Raw genomic sequence first — 16,558 nt, forward strand, 5'->3', positions numbered from 1 at the left:
AATCACAATGGATGGACCTTACCTGGATGCCAATTCAAGGAACAAACTGTTATAAAAGGGGGAAAAAGATGGTCAGGGAAATAGAAACATGCTGGATAGCTAGTAATTTAAGAGATGACTGTTAGTTATTTAGCTGGAATAATGGTACTCAGATTGTGTTTAAGTCCTTATTGTTTAGAGCTACATACTCAAATATGTAGAGATGAGATACTATCAGACCTGGGATTTGCTGCGACAAAATCTGTGTGGAGGGTGGGTGTGGATGCACAAGCAGGGCCAGCCATGAGCTGATCACCTTTACAATCGGCAGCGGGCCACCGTGTGCAGCGGTGCGACTCGCCAAGATGGCCCGTGAGCAGGTAATGACAGCAGGCCGTGAGGGCCGCGGCTAAGGGGCACCTTAGAGGAAAGCAGGTAGGAGTCCGCCGTGGACCCCACACACGCTCTGGGCCAGGGACGGGGCTCAGCTGTGATGTGGCAATCCCCCTCCCGCCCTCCAGCCATGGGAATTATTGTCCCCATTCTACTGATAAGGAAACTGAGGCATAACTTAGTGGTTAAATGTATGGGTGTTGGTCTCCCATGGACCCGTGTTCAAATCATGACTCTGCCACTCAACTAGTGTGGGTACCTCTCTGTACCTCAGTTCCTTCATCTGTAGAGTGGGGGCCTCTTTGGGCTGTTTGAGGTTTAAATGAATGAACATCTGCAACCTGCAGCCTGCTTAGCATGGTCCAGTGTCTAGCATTTAATAAACGCTCAAAAAATGGCAGTTATAATTTCCGTTATTATTATTATTATCATGACTATTATTATTGGAGAGGTTAAGCAACTAGCTGGTAAGGGGCAGAGACAGGATTTGAACTCTCATCCCTCTGGCTCCCCTAGACTCTTCTTGTTTGCACCTCCAGGCAGGGCCTCAGCCTGACAGCTGTCCTGACTCGGGGGGGCCGAGTGCCAGACTGCCGGCTCTGGGGCCCCGTGGATCAGGGCTATATTCAGGCTTGACCCAACCTGGGCTTATGAATCTGACAAATGCAGAGGGAAGTGCATTTAGCCACCTGTGGAGACTTCCTCAGCCATCACCTCTGACCTCAGGGAGGGGAAGGCTTTCAGCGCCCGAGAGGTGGGGTCCCTCAAGCCTAAACACTGAGCTAAAGGCTTACCAAGCAGCCACCATGTGCGAGGCCCATGCTGAGCACCGTGAAGAGAACACAAAGCACACCTGGGTCTGGAAGCAGGAGAGCCTGGCTTCCAATCCTGCCTACCTGTTCCAGCTGTGTGGCCCTTTCCTGGGCCTCAGTTTCCCTTGAGTATAAAATGGGCAGACCCCAGACCTCACGGGGTGGCTGGGAGAAGGTGGAATAGGAGATGCCGCTTGATGGTTGAGTCTGAAACCTACGATACAGATCAGGTCCCCGAACCCCTGCTGTCATGAGCCTTGCTTGCGCTCCTTACAGACACTCACTTGTCCAGGGTCTGGGAGTCGTTGGTGCACTCAGGGAGGTCATTTAAGTCTCTGGGGGAGGCAGAGATCTGGTGCAGGTTGATGGGCAGTGCCTGGCCGTCCTTGCCCACCACTTCCAGGCCTGTGAGCCCCAGGTAATGCAGGTCTCCCCAGGAGGCGGTGAAATTCAGCTGGAGGCCTGCAGCAGGAAGAAAAGTGTCCCGTGAACATCACAGGTTCCAGAGGAGGTACCCAAGATGGAGAGAGGAAGAGGAGTGATCTTCAGCCTCTGCATTCCACCAACTGGAAAGCCCAAACTTCAATGAAAGGGCCTTCAGAGTGGGCTCTGCACCTATCCTCTCGGTGGCCCTTGGACCTGGGTCACTGTTGACGCTTAGGAAATGTCTGCAGGATGAGTGTGCCGGTGTGGTTTAAACTCGCACACAGCCCTGGATCTTTTCTCCACTTATCAACCACGTTGCCCACCCCATGCTTAATGCCTTAGCGTGGCTTCCCATGCTGCTTGGCCAGCAGGCTTCGTCATCTGGCTTCTGCCTACTTCTCTAACCTCACCTTGCACCCAAAATCCCTTGCTCCACTCAGACTGTCTTTCAGTCCCACATATTCACATTCCCCTCTCCCACCACAGGGCCTTTGCACATGCTGTTCTCTCCCTCCTGAACTCACATGGCCTAGGCTAACTTGTGCTCATCCTTCAGGTCCCAGCTACTTCCTCAGGGAAGCCCTCCCAACTTCTTTGACCACATCAAGCCTCCACTCACAGCCTGCCATGTCACTGTGAACTTCCCCTTACATGCTCTGGTCACCAGTGTGATCTTGTGATCCTTTGGTAAATACCCATGTGCCCTGAGGGCAGAAATCCCATCTGTTTTGCTAGCTCATTGTGCCCCCAGAGCTTGGCAAAGTACCTGCCACACAGTAGGAGCTCAGTACAGATGGAATGATTGAACAAGTAACTAAATAGACGAGGCTGCAGCAGTGAGCCACAGCGTCAGAAATGGACATTTTATGCAAATTGGCCACTATCATGGTAAAGGATTCAAGGTAAAGGAAGTGACCCATGTGACACTCCCATGCTTTTGCCCTTGTTCCACCCCTTCTCTATCAGGGAGCATTTAGGAGTGAACTTCTGGGCAAAACTGCCCAGGTGAGTCATTCATTTGCCCAGAAAGTGCAAAGCCGATGAATCTCTATCCAATATCTGGCTGGAGTTTCTCCTTCCTTAATGGTCTCCCGTTACAGCAGAACCAGGACCAAGCCCCATGAACTCTTTTACCGTTGGAGAACTGGGGGCCTACTTTAGCACTCTTATGGGTGGCTGTGTTCCAGAGAGTCACACTTGTTGCAACTTTCACAGAATGCCAGCACTGTAGCACTGGAAGAAGGAAGCCTGGATTCACGTAGCTCCACCCATTTCAGCTCAGGCAGGTTCCAGATGCCCTTGTGGCTGGAAGGGAGGCCAAGCCACGTGACCTCCCTGGAGCGTGGCTTCCTCTCCTACGCCCCTGTCGTTTCCAACATACATTTTGTAACTTGGTCTCAGATCCCTCTGCCCTCCGTCGTGCCAAGGTAACTCTGAGCATCTTGGGGGCACATGAAACAGATGTGTGACCAGCGTGGTCCTGGGCACATCATAGCTTCTCACAGCACCAGAAGCCTGCAAGATGGCCACAAATTCCTCCCACAGAGTCCTTGCCTCTTTGCAATGTGATTTCGCCGCTTCTCCCATCCAGAAGCGGAGTTTATTTCTTCACTTCCTGAATCTGGGCCACATGATTTGCTTTGGCCAATGGGACAGAAGCAAAAGCGAAGCTTGCAGAGGCTGTAAAGCACATGTATACAGGGGTCTGGCCTCTCTTTCCACACCTGGAGTCTTGCCATGTGAAGGAGCCAGGCTAGCCTCCCAATCGCAGGCCATGTGGGTGGAGACATCTTAGGTCATTCAGCTGCCAGCCCATCTGCCAGCTGACTAGACACGAGAGCAGGGCCAGCAGAGGCCAGCCTGGCTCAGAGGCAAAGGAATGCCCAGCCACGCCACTGAATTACGATAAATCACAATTAATGGTGGTTATATTAAGCTGCTAAATTTGGGGTTGGTTTGTTTCACAGCAGAAGCTAACTGATGCATTCCTTCTCATGATGAGTCTATGTTTAATTGTCATCTCCTCAGAGAGGCCCTGCCAGCCACCTGAACTCAAATAGCACCCTCTCCCATCACTCTCAAAACCCTTCCTCTGCTTTATTTTTTGTCACCTGACAAGATGTTCTACTTGATTTGCTTATTTGTTTTCATCAGTCCTTCCCACTAAGATGGAAGCTCCCTGAGGGCAGGGGCTCTGTTAGCTGTGTTCACTGTTGTTATCTCCAGAGCCTAGAATAGTGCCTGAAAACAGATGGTCAATTAAGGATTTTTTAAAAAAAATAAATGATTGATTGAAGAGTATGTGTTTAGTAGATACGTGTAGGTAAATGATTCAAAATACAATCATTTGAGTTTGACCAAAATCACAGTCAATGGTAAACATATCACTACTATGGTACCAAGCCCTGTTCTTGGCCCTGGAGATTTAGGGGTAAACACATAGCAAAATCTCTCTAGGAGCTTCCACTGCAGTGAAGACAGACAATGAACACACATCAAAAAAATAATCTGACAGTTCCACAGAGTGATGAATACCATGAAAAAAATGAAAGAGATAAGACAGGGACTAACTAAGCAGGAATAGGGATGGTCACGGAGGGCCTTTCTGAGGAGGTGACGTTTGAGCTGAGACCCGGGTGATAAGAAGGAGGCCGCCATTCTCTAGCATTCCTGGAAGAACATTCTAGGCTGAGAGGGCAGGAAGGGCAAAGGCCCTGGGATGGGAACATATTTGATCTGTGGTTGGAACCAAGTGACTGAGGTAGAAGATGGAGGAAAATGAGATCAGAAGGTTAGGTGGAGGCTAGATCATGTCATGAAGTCTGGATTTTCTTCTCTGCAGTGGGCAGCTAGGGAGGCTTAGATGTGCAAGCCGAGAAGTGACATGATCGGACCCGTGTCTTGGAAAGCGCACTGGGGTTGGACTCCATACGGAGGCCAGGGAGGAGGCTGTTGTGATACCTGTGGCTGGGACAAAGGCGGTAGTGGTGAAAACGGGGGCAAAGTGGACAAATTCAGGATCTGTTTTGGAGACAGCATTGACAGGGCTCTCAATGGCCTGTATGGAATTAACGAACAGAGAAAATGTTTCTGACCCAAGGGACAGAGTAGCTGTGGGTACCATTCCTGAGATGGAGAAGGCCTGGAGGTGAAGGAGGGAGTGGATTTAGATCAGGGGGATCCCCGTGAGGGAGAAATGCCACCTCTCCCTCGAAACAAGAGGCAGCACCCCAGACTCTCCCAAGCCTGCCACCCCTTTGTTTGCCTGGCAAGATGCACTGTGATGCCATCTAATCCAGGGCTGCTCTGAAAGTGATGGCTCTCCTTTTTGAGCTAATATCCGTGTTCCATATTCATTTTCCTCTGGTGTATCAATTAGTATTTATATAAATGGAAATTAATTTTGCTATTTCTCTCCCATGTTTCAACTCTCTCAGCTCCTTTCCTATTCATCACCGCTGATATTTGCAAAACTTCCAAAATTAGTGTCATCTGCAAATTAGCAAGTCATATGTCCCCGTTCAAAACACTGATAGGATTGGCCGTGTTTACCAACCCCAACGCACCACCCCGGGTCACTTTGTCAAAGCTCTCTTCATTTGCGCAGGCTGGGAAAGTAGGGTTAGGATTTGGGATACAATGAGGAAAAAGCCAAAGGTTCAGAGAAGAGAGATTTGGAAATCACAGGCCACAAAACGGGCAGAGGGTCCTTGATCAGGAGGTTCTTCTGCCTTCCTGCTGAGTAGAGACGTAGAGAAATTACACTTTCCTTGCAGCAAAAAGGTCTGGGAGCGCTATTCCAGGGCAAAACTCCCAAAGGCACTGAAATAACATTTCCAAGAAAGGTCAGAAGCTGGTTCAGTCGGACAGACATTTACACACAGCATCTTTGGGGAAATCATCAGATGAAGAGGACAGTGGCTCCTCCCTTCCTTCCTTCCTTCCTTCCTTCCTTCCTTCCCTCCTTCCTTCCTTCCTTCCTTCCCTCCCTCCCTCCCTCCCTCCCTCCCTCCTTCCTTCCTTCCTTCCTTCCTTCCTTCCTTCCTTCCTTCCCTCCCTCCTTCCTTCCCTCCCTCCCTCCCTCCTCCCTTCCTTCCTTCCTTCCTTCCTTCCTTCCCTCCTTCCTTCCTTCCCTCCTTCCTTCCTTCCCTCTTTCCCTCCTTCCCTCCTTCCTTCCTTCCCTCCTTCCTTCCTTCCCTCCTTCCTTCCTTCCCTCCTTCCTTCCTTCCCTCCTTCCTCCATTCCTCTGGTTATGGCACTCTAACCTCCTCTGAAGCACTTTATGGGAAGCTGACTCCTCACCCTTGGCTCCAAAGATGGGCTTCTGACCCAGGCCTGGCCAATCCGTGTTTTCCATCACACCCCGCTCCCTGCCAAGGTGAGCCACGGTGATTATTAGTTAAGGATGGGCACGTGACCCAAGCCAGGTGAGGAGACAATTCTGGGACAACTGTTGGACTTAATTGGGAAGCAGAAGTTCTTTTACCTGGGATTACCGGGTACAGCTTCTAGGGGCTCCCATGTGGACAGAGTCTGAATGGGAGATGGACAAGAGAGTGAGAAATAGGGCAGAGAGATGCAGAGAGATGCCAAGGCCTGATGACGTCATTTGCACACCTGGATCCGGCAGTACGGGGAAACTAGCAACGCCTGAGCTTTTTAGTTGCATAAGCTAAGAAATGCTCTTTTTTGCGTAACTCAATTGGAATTCAAGTTCCATTGTTCCCCCCGGACTCCGCCGCTCAGGATCCTGGCCAACCTAGGGGAGTCCAGACTAAACAAGAAACGACTGCTGTCTTCCAGGACCTTACAGCTCTGTGGGGATGCTGACTCTTCCCAAAGACCTCTGAGGTGAGGCAGCCTCTCAGGGAGTGTGTTGAGTGGTGAGGACCTGGGCTTTGAATTCAGATATGCTTGGTCCCGTTCTTGGCCTTGCACTAGCTGTGTGACTTTGGGTGGCTTTCTCAATTTCTCGGAGCCTCAGTTTCCTAATCTAATCTGAAAAATGGGGAGAATAAGAGCTGTGAGTGAGATAAGGGAGGGAAAGCCCCAGCACAGTGCCTGAATGGGATACACAACCAAGCCTCAAACCAGGCTCCTGACTACATTAGGTTGGCTTTTAAATTACTCAGTTGTCCCAAAGTCCCAAAGTAATTGAGAGAGAGTTCTGGAAAGTAAGGGGCTGTGAGGATTCAAAGGAAGACTTCGTCTTTTCTAAGAGGTAATTTGTCCTTCTGGAGTGAGGGAGGGAGAGCTGAATTCTCAGTGGGCACCGTGGGGAAGGCTTCTGGGGATGGGGTGGGATTACAGCAAGGCCTTAGGAAGGCGGAGTGGAGGACAGTGTGGGGCACCACCCAGATCCCACCTCCCATCCCCAGGGCTGAAGGGCTCATCCCTCCAGTGGCTGGGAGTGCTGACAGCTGACAGCCCACAGCTGAGTCCCCCCACTTGTGACTAACCCTGGCTTTGACCCTCGCCAGCCCATATCCAGTGGCATGCTAATACAGGCGTGTAAAGGCCCAGCCCCCTTACTCAACTCAGGGGCAACTTCCAGGGGACTCTGCAGCTCCCCGTGGAGGTGGCAGAGGCCTTGCTGCGACTGCCCCGCGGCCCAGTTCTCCCTCTGCCCAGCCCTGCTTCCTGCCCTCCCCCAAAAGCATGCCCCAGTAAACTCCATCTCAGAGGCTGCTTCTTGGGAACCCAATCGAGAGTCACATCCTTTCAATGGGCAGGGAGAGCAGGGAACAGAAGCCTGCAGGGGGAGGTGGGGCGGGGAGGAGGCTAAACTCTGACACATTCCGGCTTCAGCTGGAGACAACGGTGGGGAAGTGGGGAGGGGGCGTGACAATGGCACGTCTCTTCTTTTCAGAAGATAACTGGAGGCAGATGACAGGCGCGAGGGGGCAAGAAAGAGCAGGAGGGGGACTTCCCTGGTGGCGCAGTGGTTAAGAATCCGCCTGCCAATGCAGGGGACATGGATTCGCGCCCTGGTCTGGGAAGACCCCACATGCCGCGGAGCAGCTAAGCCCGTCATGCGCCACAACTACTGAGCCTGCGCTCTAGAGCCCACGAGCCACAACTACTGAGCCCGTGTGCCACAACTACTGAGCCCACGTGCCTAGAGCCCACGCTCTACAACAAGAGGAGCCCCCGCAGTGAGAAGCCCGCGCACCGCAACGAAGAGTAGCTCCTGCTCGTCACTAGAGGAAAGCCCGCGAGCAGCAAAGAAGACCCAACGCAGCCAAAAATTAAAAAATGAAAAAATTTTAAGAAAGAGAAAGAGCAGGAGGGGAGGCCGCAGCAAGCAAACCCCCAGAGCCTTGTGAACAGGGAACTGGTGGGAGAGATCACAGCGCAACGCTGGGCCTGAGGATTCCCTGGGATGCAGGCGGAGGTGCTGGTGGGAAGTATGCGGAGTAAGAGAGGAACTGGCTGGAATGGCACACAGGCAGAGGAGACAGAAGAACAGACACAGCGAAACCCAGACGGGATCTGCTCAGAGGCCACCGACCAGCAGCCGGCTGGCCGAACACACGTGTTTTGTTTGGCTCATAGGGTGTTTTAAAATACTGTAAAATTAGTCACCAACATTGAAAAAACTGGAGATTTCATGTAAAAATCCAGATCTCTGACTTCTCAGAAGACCTGGCACCTGAGCCGGTACTCCTGCTGCCCCACCCCCCCTAGAGCCAGGAGGATGCAGACTCTCTGCTCCAGCACCTGCTCTGTGGTCCAGTTTGAAGGGGCAACTCAAACCCCTGACTGACAGATGCCCAAGTCTCTCTGGCTCTTATGTCTTCTTGCTCTATAACTTCTGGGCTCCAACTGCCGCCTCCCGGGTCAGGGCTGCAGCTAACACGTAAGATGTCTGCGTGTGAAATGCAGAAGTGCCCCTCTGGGAGGGCACACTGCCAGGAAGACCCCTCTTCTGAAGGGATGCAGCCCTACCCGGGCCAGTGTCGCCAATGCAGGCTGGTTTCAGCCCTGACTTATCCTGGGGCCTGGTGTCTCTGTGCCAAGGTACAACCTGCCCAACTGTCCCGGGAAACCCCGTCCCAAGTGGCCATGACTCCCTCCCCACCCCCGACCCGTGAAGGTCCTCCTTCCCCTGACACTGCCCCCAGAGAAGGTACTCACAGATGCCCTGGTAGATGCCCGGCTCTGGCGTGGTGACTTCAGGAACAGGGGGGCTGGGGGGCAGCTCTGGTTCAGGGGTCTGCACACAGGTTGGAAAGCAGCAGAGGGAAAGGGGGTGATTTTAGTGATACCCACGCAGCTCACTGGACATCTTCCCAGCTAGATGCCCACTCTGTGCCCCAGGTAAGTCCCGGTGTCTTTTCTGGTGTTTTCTGCCCTGGTGGGAGCTCCATGACTGGTAATACGGTGGGCCCAGAAACCCTGAGTGCATCTGAGTCCTTGCCAGAAGTTCTTACTTGTAGGGGAGGAGTTTGACACTAACCAGCTCAGGTGATTAGATTTTCTGGAAAAGGGAAGGGCCCTATCTAGTTTACCTAGTGAACTAGAGGAAGCGGGGAGGGAGAGAGATCGGGAGGGAGGGATGGAGGGAAGGAGAAGAAAGGATTCAAACGTAGAGAGTGGTTCTCAACCCTGGGGCCTGTGCATCTGCATTTTTAAAACCTCCTCTGTGATTCCCATGGGCAGGCAGATAAAGAACCCTTGGTCTACAGACACGGTGGGCTGCCACACCCTGCTTCTTGGGTCTCTATGTAAACTCTTTCCATTAGATCTCTGCACCGTAAGTCAGGGTAGAAGTGCCTGTACTACTTCACAGACAGGAAAGCTGAGATGCAAAAAGAGGTGAAGTCGCTTGTCTGGATCTTAGAGTTTTTAGTGGGGATGATGTTTCGGTACCCAGTGACACCCTGATGACCCCTCAGTCCAGCCCCTAGGGACAGCCCCTCCAGGCCCCTGCCCGGCTATGGGGAGGAGGGAGAGGAAGGTTGTCTGCCAGAAGTTAACCCCTGACACTGAGTGGCCTCCCGGAAAGCTGCTGCCCTGGAACCCACGTGCCTCCTCCGGCCTTCCCTGGCGCCTTGCCCTCCCTGAGCCTCCTGCCACGCCCCCTGGTGGATGCACCCGACCCGGGACACCTAGGCGGGCGTGGGGCGGCTCCAGCCCAGACACCTGCTAGGGGTGTGACACTGACGGGGCCTCCCTGAGCTCGAGGTCCTATCTCTAAGGCAGAGACAGTGATCCCTCCCTGCCCCTCCCAGGACTAGATCCTATCAGAGCTCCTGAGCAGGGACTTTGCCATTTGGAAAATGTTGGGGGAATGAAAGGCCTCAAGGCCATCTCCCAGCTGGAGGCCTGCACAGCAAAGCCAGACCACGGACATGTTTTGTGGCCCGCAGGAGGGTTGAAAACATCATGGATTAGTTGCCAACATTTCTTAATGGGGAGATTTTTACGTAACAATCCAGATTTCTGGCTTTCTTTGAAAAGACCAGGACAACCGTCAACAACGAGCTAGCCTGTCTGAGTGCGCGGGGCAGGGGCATGTCACTGTACTGCCTTGGTCATGACCTTCTTGTGTCCGAACCTTTTGTTCCTGGTTCCTGGTTCTTTCCACTCTTCCCCCCACCCTCTTTAACCGTCTCCTCTTTCTCCCATGGCCTGAAGAACATCCCCGGAGGCCCTGGTGTCTCTTCACTTGGGCTGACCCTTGCCCTGAAGGTCATCTTTCATTTTTGATAATTTGTCCATTAAAAGCACAGACTTTGGAGTCCTGCATTCAAGTTCTAGCCTTGTTATGCTCCCAAGATGTGCCCTTGGGCAAGGCCCTTAGCCTGTCTGAGCCTTGGTTTCCTAAACGGGGATATTAACCATCTCCACTCCAAGGGCTGTCACGAGGGTTAAGCACGACAACAAGGTGCTCCACACCTGGATCACTGGTATGTGCCCGAGAAGTGATGGGCAGGATCATCATTCTTTTAATTCTCAGGTTCGCCTATTAAAAGCATTTCTAGCCCTTCCGTCAAAAACAACAGTGAGTGATCAAAATGCAACCCAAAGCAAAACTTCCCGAGACTGCCAACCTCTAAATTACAGAAATGACACAGAACTGATTTCCCCTGGCTTTGATTAAAATTTGAATACTTCCTTCACTTTGGTTTAAAAAAAAATAAAAAATAATTAGAGAATGAAATATGACCTACAGAACAAAAATGAAGCAGCAAAATGGGAAATGTCAAAACAGGAGTACCAGCAGCTTAAAGGAGATCCATCTTCATTCCTCCTGGTATACTCTGAGTCAGGAGGAGAAGTCTCTCTGGGGCGCCCACCCGCCTCCAGTCCTACCCGGTCATCAGCCCAGGAGCCAGCCTGGGTGTAGGGCCTCTCCTCCCCCCAGCCGCCGGCCATGCTGGGCCTCCAGTCCTACCCGGTCATCAGCCCAGGAGCCAGCCTGGGTGTAGGGCCTCTCCTCCCCCAGGCCGTCGGCCGTGCTGGGCCTCCTCAGCGCCTCCTCACACCGCAGGCTGCACAGGCTCTCCACGTCCAAGTCAAACGTCTCATCAGAACAGAAGATGGCCTCAAGAATGTCATCATCCGTTGTGAATAAGATCGTGTCTCCAAAGTGCTCTGGAGCTGAAAGGGGTACCAGGAAGACAGAAGAGTCAGCTCACCCCACGTCCCAGTGATATGCAGACCAGGAACCTAAACCCGTCAATCTTTGGGCTAGAAAGTCCCAAACCACTAACAGGTCTTGATTTGAGTAACTGAGCCTTATTCTTCTTTACGCATTTGCAAATGGAATTCACGGACCATAAGAACCACATAGATTTAATGAAGGCACCTAATCTGATGAGAATCACTGTGGTCTGTCATGAAATAAGGGATGTTTCTCAGGCGTGGGTGAGGCACGGTAGCTGTTGCTGTTGCTACCCCATCCAGACCCTCTGCCATCCTTATAGGGGGCCTTCCTGGAAGGGTGTGGGAGTTACGTCCCAACCAGGGGAGTCTGAGGGTTCCAAAGCCCTGCTGCTTTGCCTTAAGGCAGGACAGACCCTGCAGTTTACACTCCAGAGCTCCCCTTGGGATCAGGCTGAGGCTGGGCTTCCCCCGAAACGATATCCTTGCCTAGCTTCTCCTCCCCACCCTTCCATATCCTACACCCCTCCCTGCCCTACAGGGTCTCCTGAGAGCACTCCCTCCATAACTCACTTGCACTCATCAGGCTCAGGCCCTAGGAGGCTAAGTAAGGCTGGTACCCAGGGGAGGCGTTTCAATGAGGTTGGCTCTTTCACACCCAGCAGCAAAAGGCGAGGAGCCGGCCAGCTCTTGGAAAGGACAGAGACCTGTCTGTCACTGGCTAGCCACTAAGTTTAGTTTTTCCTCAGAGCCTCAGTGAGTAGCAGGTAGGGGCTTCGAGAGCCTTCTTACAGACATACCGTACCTCCCGCCAGGGTGCCTGAGGCCTTGGCGATTTCTCCCTTAAAGATGCACTGTGTATCTAACAGCATCGTGATGTCCTTCACACCCCGGAAGGAGTGTATCCGCGATTTATTGTAATTCCAGATCCTGATCAGGGCGACTTGGCAAGGCTGCACGAAATCAATGGAGATGGAGTGGGACTTGCCCGGCGTGAAGGGGGCCAGCCAGACATGCATGTCGTCCTGGGTCCTATTCACCCCGTCGATAAGGTTGGTGACCACACGGGGGTCTTTCCCATAGGCCGGTAAGATATTGATGTCCGGGGGGTCGGCTTGAATGTTCACAATTTGAACCGGCTCTCCCTTGGAACTGAATATTTCTATCCCGTTAAGGCCAACGTAGTGCCTGTCCCCCCACGTGGACTTGATATCGACGACTAAGTGCTGTCCATAAGGCAAGACGGGGATTTTAAAGTCACCCCCGTCATCTACCTCTAGGGAGCCGTGCTCCTGTCCTTTCACGGGCTCCGGCTTCTCTTCCTTCCAGGGGTGCGGTTGGTCGCTGTGCCGGCTGCTCTTCTGCTGCTGCAGGAACTCATCCAGGATGTCACCTTGGAACTCCACGTTGGAGATGCGTCCCCGGTGGGAGTGGTCAAAGACGGTGAGGGAGTTCCACGATTCACATAAGGTGTGTTCCTGCTTGCTGTGCCACTGGGGCCGCAGTGGCGTCCGGGTGGACCAGGCATCTTCTGGAAGGAAGGACACAGGAGAGGCGAAGCCCCATTAGTGGCGTGTGTGGAAGTGGGGACCCTTAGAGATCGTTTCACCCAGTGGTTCTCAGCTGGGTGGGGGTCACCCTCAGGGGGAAATTCTAGAAACCAGTGGGTGGTTCGATGCTCTTGGCTGTCTCAGTGACTATTGGCCCTGCCGGCACTTGAAGGGTGGGACCAGGGATGCGACTGTCCCTCACTGCCGGGGATGGTTCCAGGCACAGAGTACGCTCTCCTGTCTCAGGCACCATTCAGGTCGGTAAAAAAATTGTTTATGGTCACCCGAGTCTGGAACCTAGTTGTTTTACAGAGAGCACAGTGTATCTCGGTGTACTTTGAATTTTCTAAGAATGCAACTACCACGCAAATCAAGGGAACACTCTCTGCTTGTGTGAGAACCTTTTCAGAAACTCACATGACCCAGGGCGATGCTGCGGCCTGCGGAGTCTGAGTCAGCAACCCCAGGGTCTGCTCTGAAGGCTGTCACAGCCACGTGACTCTAACGGGGTGTTTCAAAGACTGCCTAATAGCGGGCGGAAGGCTTGTGAAAGAATGTTACATGGGAAAAAAAAGAGCCAGGGGGCTCCCCTGGTGGCGCAGTGGTTGAGAGTCCGCCTGCCGATGCGGGAGACACGGCTTCGTGCCCCGGTCCGGGAAGATCCCACATGCTGCGGAGCGGCTGGGCCCGTGAGCCATGGCCGCTGAGGCTGCACATCCGGAGCCTGTACTCCACAACGGGAGAGGCAGTAACAGTGAGAGGCCCGTGTACCGCAAAAAAAAAAAAAAAGAGCCATATAGGCCATTTTAGATGTGGCCTCTCCTAGTGTGGGCAGCATGTCCCGACATGTTAATATCATCGTTTCTGCGTGGTGAGTAGGAAAGACTTGTACTTTCTTCTTTGACACCTTATCTTCTGAGTTCCCTATGTGTAATTTTTATAATCAGGGACAAATTCTATTAAAAAACCAAACAACCCAGGTATATTACAAGGTAAGGAATTTACTTCTACTTGTGCTTAAACTGGCTCCAAGAGCCGAAGCTGCGTCTGGGGCATGCGGAGAACACAGGCCTGGCCCTCGAAGGCATGGCTCTGAGGGCCCTGCTCTCCTGCTTGTAGAATATTAAAGCCCCGGCGTGTGCATCTAAGCAGCGGCCGGTCCTCACGGCCACGCCATGGCTAACTGCCATGTAAGCGTGTCATTCTGAAAAAACAGCAGCTGATGACACTGACATTCTGTTTTTCCTCCTTTCATATCGTGCTGCGCCCTGCACTCCATTTTCTGCCTGTCTCCTCGGGGGCCTGGCCCCGTCAATTATCTCCTCTCTCCAGAATCTCCAATCACTCCTTCCCCACTGGCATCTTCCCCTCTCTCTGTCTGCAGACATTCATAAATCTCTCCTAGCTGAAAGAAAAAGGAAACTGACCTGATCTTGGGGCTCCCTCCCACCACCGTCCTATTTTCTCCCTCCTTTCACCGAAGACACGGCATCCTCATCACCACTGCCCTCTCTCACCACCATCACCCTCTCTCAACCCCCTGAAACTTGGCTCCTGTGTGCAGAGTTGTTGTTTTGCCTACCCAGACTCCACTTCTCCTAGGAACAAAATTCTGATTTTCCCCACCTTCAGTCCATGCAGATTAGGCAAAACACTGACAGTATCCTTCCAAGCTGGGCTCATGAAAGGAACTATGGGGAGAGAGAGGGGCTCTCTTTAAGTTGGCACTGCTGAGCTGGTAGGATGGAGGGGTGGAGTTGTTGGAGGCCATTTGCTACACTGTGTGTGGGGAGCCTGGCTGAGAATGAAGCTAACCTGGGGAACGTGAGCTGAGAGATGGAGAGTCCTGATGACATTTGAGCCCCTGGATCCAGCTGCACCTGAAGTCAATCCCTTTGTGGTTTTCTGTTCCCGGCATCCATAAGAGTTCTATAATTCCCACAACCCTCCACTGAAGTGACTTTCTCCAAGTACACAATGACTCCAAGTACAACACCTTTTCTCAGTTCTCCTTCCCTGCTTGACATCCCAGGCAAAGCTCCTCCACTCAGCAGTGCCCCCTCCACCAGCTTAGGAGACATCATCCCTTCCTGGTTCTCCACTTCCCCGGCCAACGTCTCCTCTCTCTGTGTCATGGCGCCTTCCACTCCTCCCTGCACTCTAAGTCTGGTGGTGCCCAAACCCCTCAGCTCCATGCCGTCCTCTCCCAACACTGCCCTCATCCAGCTCCTGGCTCCCATGCAGGCCCTGCTCGCTGACATCAGCCAACTTCTGGCCTCTCTTCCTGGGGTACCATCTTCCAATTCCAAAGACCCCTTGGACGGTCCAGACATGTCCACTCTGTCACTTCAAACTCCGGGCACCTAAAATGGAGTTTGTCATCAACACCTCTAATTGGCATTATCTCTACTACATTGAGAATAAAGAAAATCTAACTCCTCACCGTGCCTCTAGGGCCCTGAGTGTGGACCCCCAACTCCCGGCTGACTTCTCCAGCCTAGCCTCACACCCTTCTCTCCACGAGCATCCCACTCCAGCCACGCCAGCCTTTCATTCCATGGACACGAGTCTCTCCTTGCCTCAGAGTCGTTGCCCTTACTGTGCTCTCTGCGAGAACGCTCTTCTCCCAGAGCCCCATTTCGCTGGCTCTTCTTGACACCCTCCTGCTTGGAGAGGCCTTTTCTGCCCTGTTCCCTGCTGCATCCCAGGGCCTGGCACAGAACCTGGTGCCTGGAAGTGCTCAATAAACGTGTGCCAGTAAAGGGACGGGTGGTTGGCGCCACCATCATGTACCCCCTGTGCTCAGGGCTGGACGCCGAGGGACTCCCCCTCCACCTGTCAGTTCTCCTGCACCTCCTGTCCTCTCCCCTCCTTCTCAGCTGTCATTAACAAGACCCCAGGAGTTCCTTCCATCCTTTCTTCCAGGCATGAGGCTTAACATCTGGCAGAAGGAACTTCCCATATGGATCGTCATGACCTCAGTTTACTGTGATTTGATTTCCACTGGCTGAAATGAATGGGCTGAGTTGGTCTGCAAGGGCAACCGAGAATGCACCAAAAGTCACGTGTCAGGGACTCAGCCTGCCTTTCTCTGCCGGGGTGTGCAAGAAAGGCAGGCCTTGGCTTTCATCCTGCATCTGCTTTCTGACCTATTCTCCCCGAGATGTACGTACGCCCTGGGTTTTAAAAGCAGAGAGGCATAGACTTTGTCTTGGACCTCTCAGATGAAACAGCAGGCTGGGGCCCACGTTTCCCTCTGTCACACATGACTCATTAGACTTTGGGAATTGGGCAACTGCTGGGATTGGTGCTTTGTCCCGTCTGTCAACATTCCTGCCAACAAAGCTGAACTGATAACAGAAAGTTACTGCTTTAATCTGCAGTCCTCATGGTCTGGGAGGGACCAGTATAAGATGATGGGATTAAAGGTTCAAAACTACTCTTTGGTGGAGATTAATATGAACTGCAAACTTCTGAACTTCAGTTTATAAAAATCACTGGCACCACTGTAAGGTAGGCATTAATTGCTATTAAAATGGGAATTAAAAAACATGTAGTGAGATGCAACAGAACCACGTTTATTCGAGGTGAACAGCCCATTAGCCATAGCTGATTGGACTAGGAGTGGACACCTGACCCATGCCAGCCAATCAGCTTCTGCCCTGAGACTCTGGAATTGCATTCTGGAGCTAGAGCTGGGAAATTGTCACTTTTGGACTGCGAAGCCATTTCCTGCCATGTGCACAGAGGAGGGGTGAGGAAGAGTGGACCTGCAAAGAAGCAGAGGCA

At 52.5% G+C, this 16,558-nt stretch overlaps 1 protein-coding gene across 1 annotated transcript in view; it reads right to left on the reverse strand.

Annotated features, from left to right (window-relative positions):
- KATNIP (katanin interacting protein) overlaps positions 1-16,558 on the reverse strand; it is a 148,012-nt gene that overhangs the window by 15,311 nt on the left and 116,143 nt on the right. Inside the window, exons 15-18 of the mRNA XM_065893189.1 lie at positions 12,025-12,750; positions 11,011-11,216; positions 8,748-8,826; positions 1,469-1,646 (exon numbers count right to left, since the gene is read on the reverse strand). Of these exons, the coding sequence (XP_065749261.1) occupies positions 1,469-1,646; positions 8,748-8,826; positions 11,011-11,216; positions 12,025-12,750 (1,189 nt within the window). The remainder of the gene's footprint in view (positions 1-1,468; positions 1,647-8,747; positions 8,827-11,010; positions 11,217-12,024; positions 12,751-16,558) is intronic.

The sequence above is a fragment of the Phocoena phocoena genome, chromosome 15 (assembly GCF_963924675.1).
Source record: "Phocoena phocoena chromosome 15, mPhoPho1.1, whole genome shotgun sequence".
Taxonomy (NCBI): domain Eukaryota; kingdom Metazoa; phylum Chordata; class Mammalia; order Artiodactyla; family Phocoenidae; genus Phocoena; species Phocoena phocoena.